Genomic DNA, 789 nt, shown 5'->3' on the forward strand with positions numbered 1-789 from the left:
CACATGCTGGGGGATGCAGTTTGTTTTTCAGTGGCTGTTGGCAGCTCTGCAGCCACAGTGAGGGTTTTTCCTGATGTGCCAGCACCCGTCACTTGCTCACAGGGCGCAGCGGTGATGCTAAAATAGCTCATGGTTAATCGCTAACCAGCATAGCTGGGGCAGCAGCCGGTGAGCATATGGTCTTTATGCTGCTGAACTTCTACCCACTCCCAAAAGGATACCTGGGGTTTTATTGTCCCTCTTTTCTTGTTAACATGATGCACTTTTCCTCTTTATCAGGAGGGAGAGCGGAGGTACAGAGAAGCCAGCGCTAGGAAAAAAATTCGGCTGGACCGGTGAGTGGAAAAAGCAAGTGGGATGCAGGGATGGAGGAGAGAGGCGAGAGGGCTCAGCACTGGGGTGCAGGGACAGTCTGTGGGCGGTTTGTGTCCCACCATAAGGGAAATTTTTTCTTTCCTGCAGAAAATACGTTGTCTCCTGCAAACAGACCGAGGTGCCCCTCTCTGTGCCCTGGGACCAAAGCAACAAGGTAGGGTGCCATCCTGTGGGTGTCGCTGCCTCCCGCCCCCCTTCCTGCCCCTGACCTGCTGCCCCTGCCTCAGGTTTATCTGAGCTACAACAACGTCTCTGCGCTGAAGACACTCGTGGCCAAAGCAAACTGGGCTCTCACCAGAGAAAAGGAAAAGGTACTAAACCCTGCCCCATCCCCCCGAGCGGCTTCTCGCCCCCAAAGCATGAGCCATCCAGGGGCTCGGTGGTGGTGAACGCGTCCCAGCCCCTGCCCTGTGC

The 789-nt window shown here is 55.8% G+C and overlaps 1 protein-coding gene across 1 annotated transcript in view; it reads left to right on the plus strand.

Annotated features, from left to right (window-relative positions):
* Window positions 1-279: 279 nt before the first annotated feature.
* LOC104496082 (acyl-coenzyme A thioesterase 11-like) overlaps window positions 280-789 on the plus strand; it is a gene marked incomplete at its 5' end in the record, with an annotated part of 1,763 nt that continues 1,253 nt past the window's right edge. The window contains 3 exons of the mRNA XM_010139152.1: window positions 280-335; window positions 463-529; window positions 603-686. Of these exons, the coding sequence (XP_010137454.1) occupies window positions 280-335; window positions 463-529; window positions 603-686 (207 nt within the window). The remainder of the gene's footprint in view (window positions 336-462; window positions 530-602; window positions 687-789) is intronic.

This window comes from Buceros rhinoceros, unplaced genomic scaffold, assembly GCF_000710305.1.
Source record: "Buceros rhinoceros silvestris isolate BGI_N320 unplaced genomic scaffold, ASM71030v1 scaffold40886, whole genome shotgun sequence".
NCBI lineage: Eukaryota > Metazoa > Chordata > Aves > Bucerotiformes > Bucerotidae > Buceros > Buceros rhinoceros.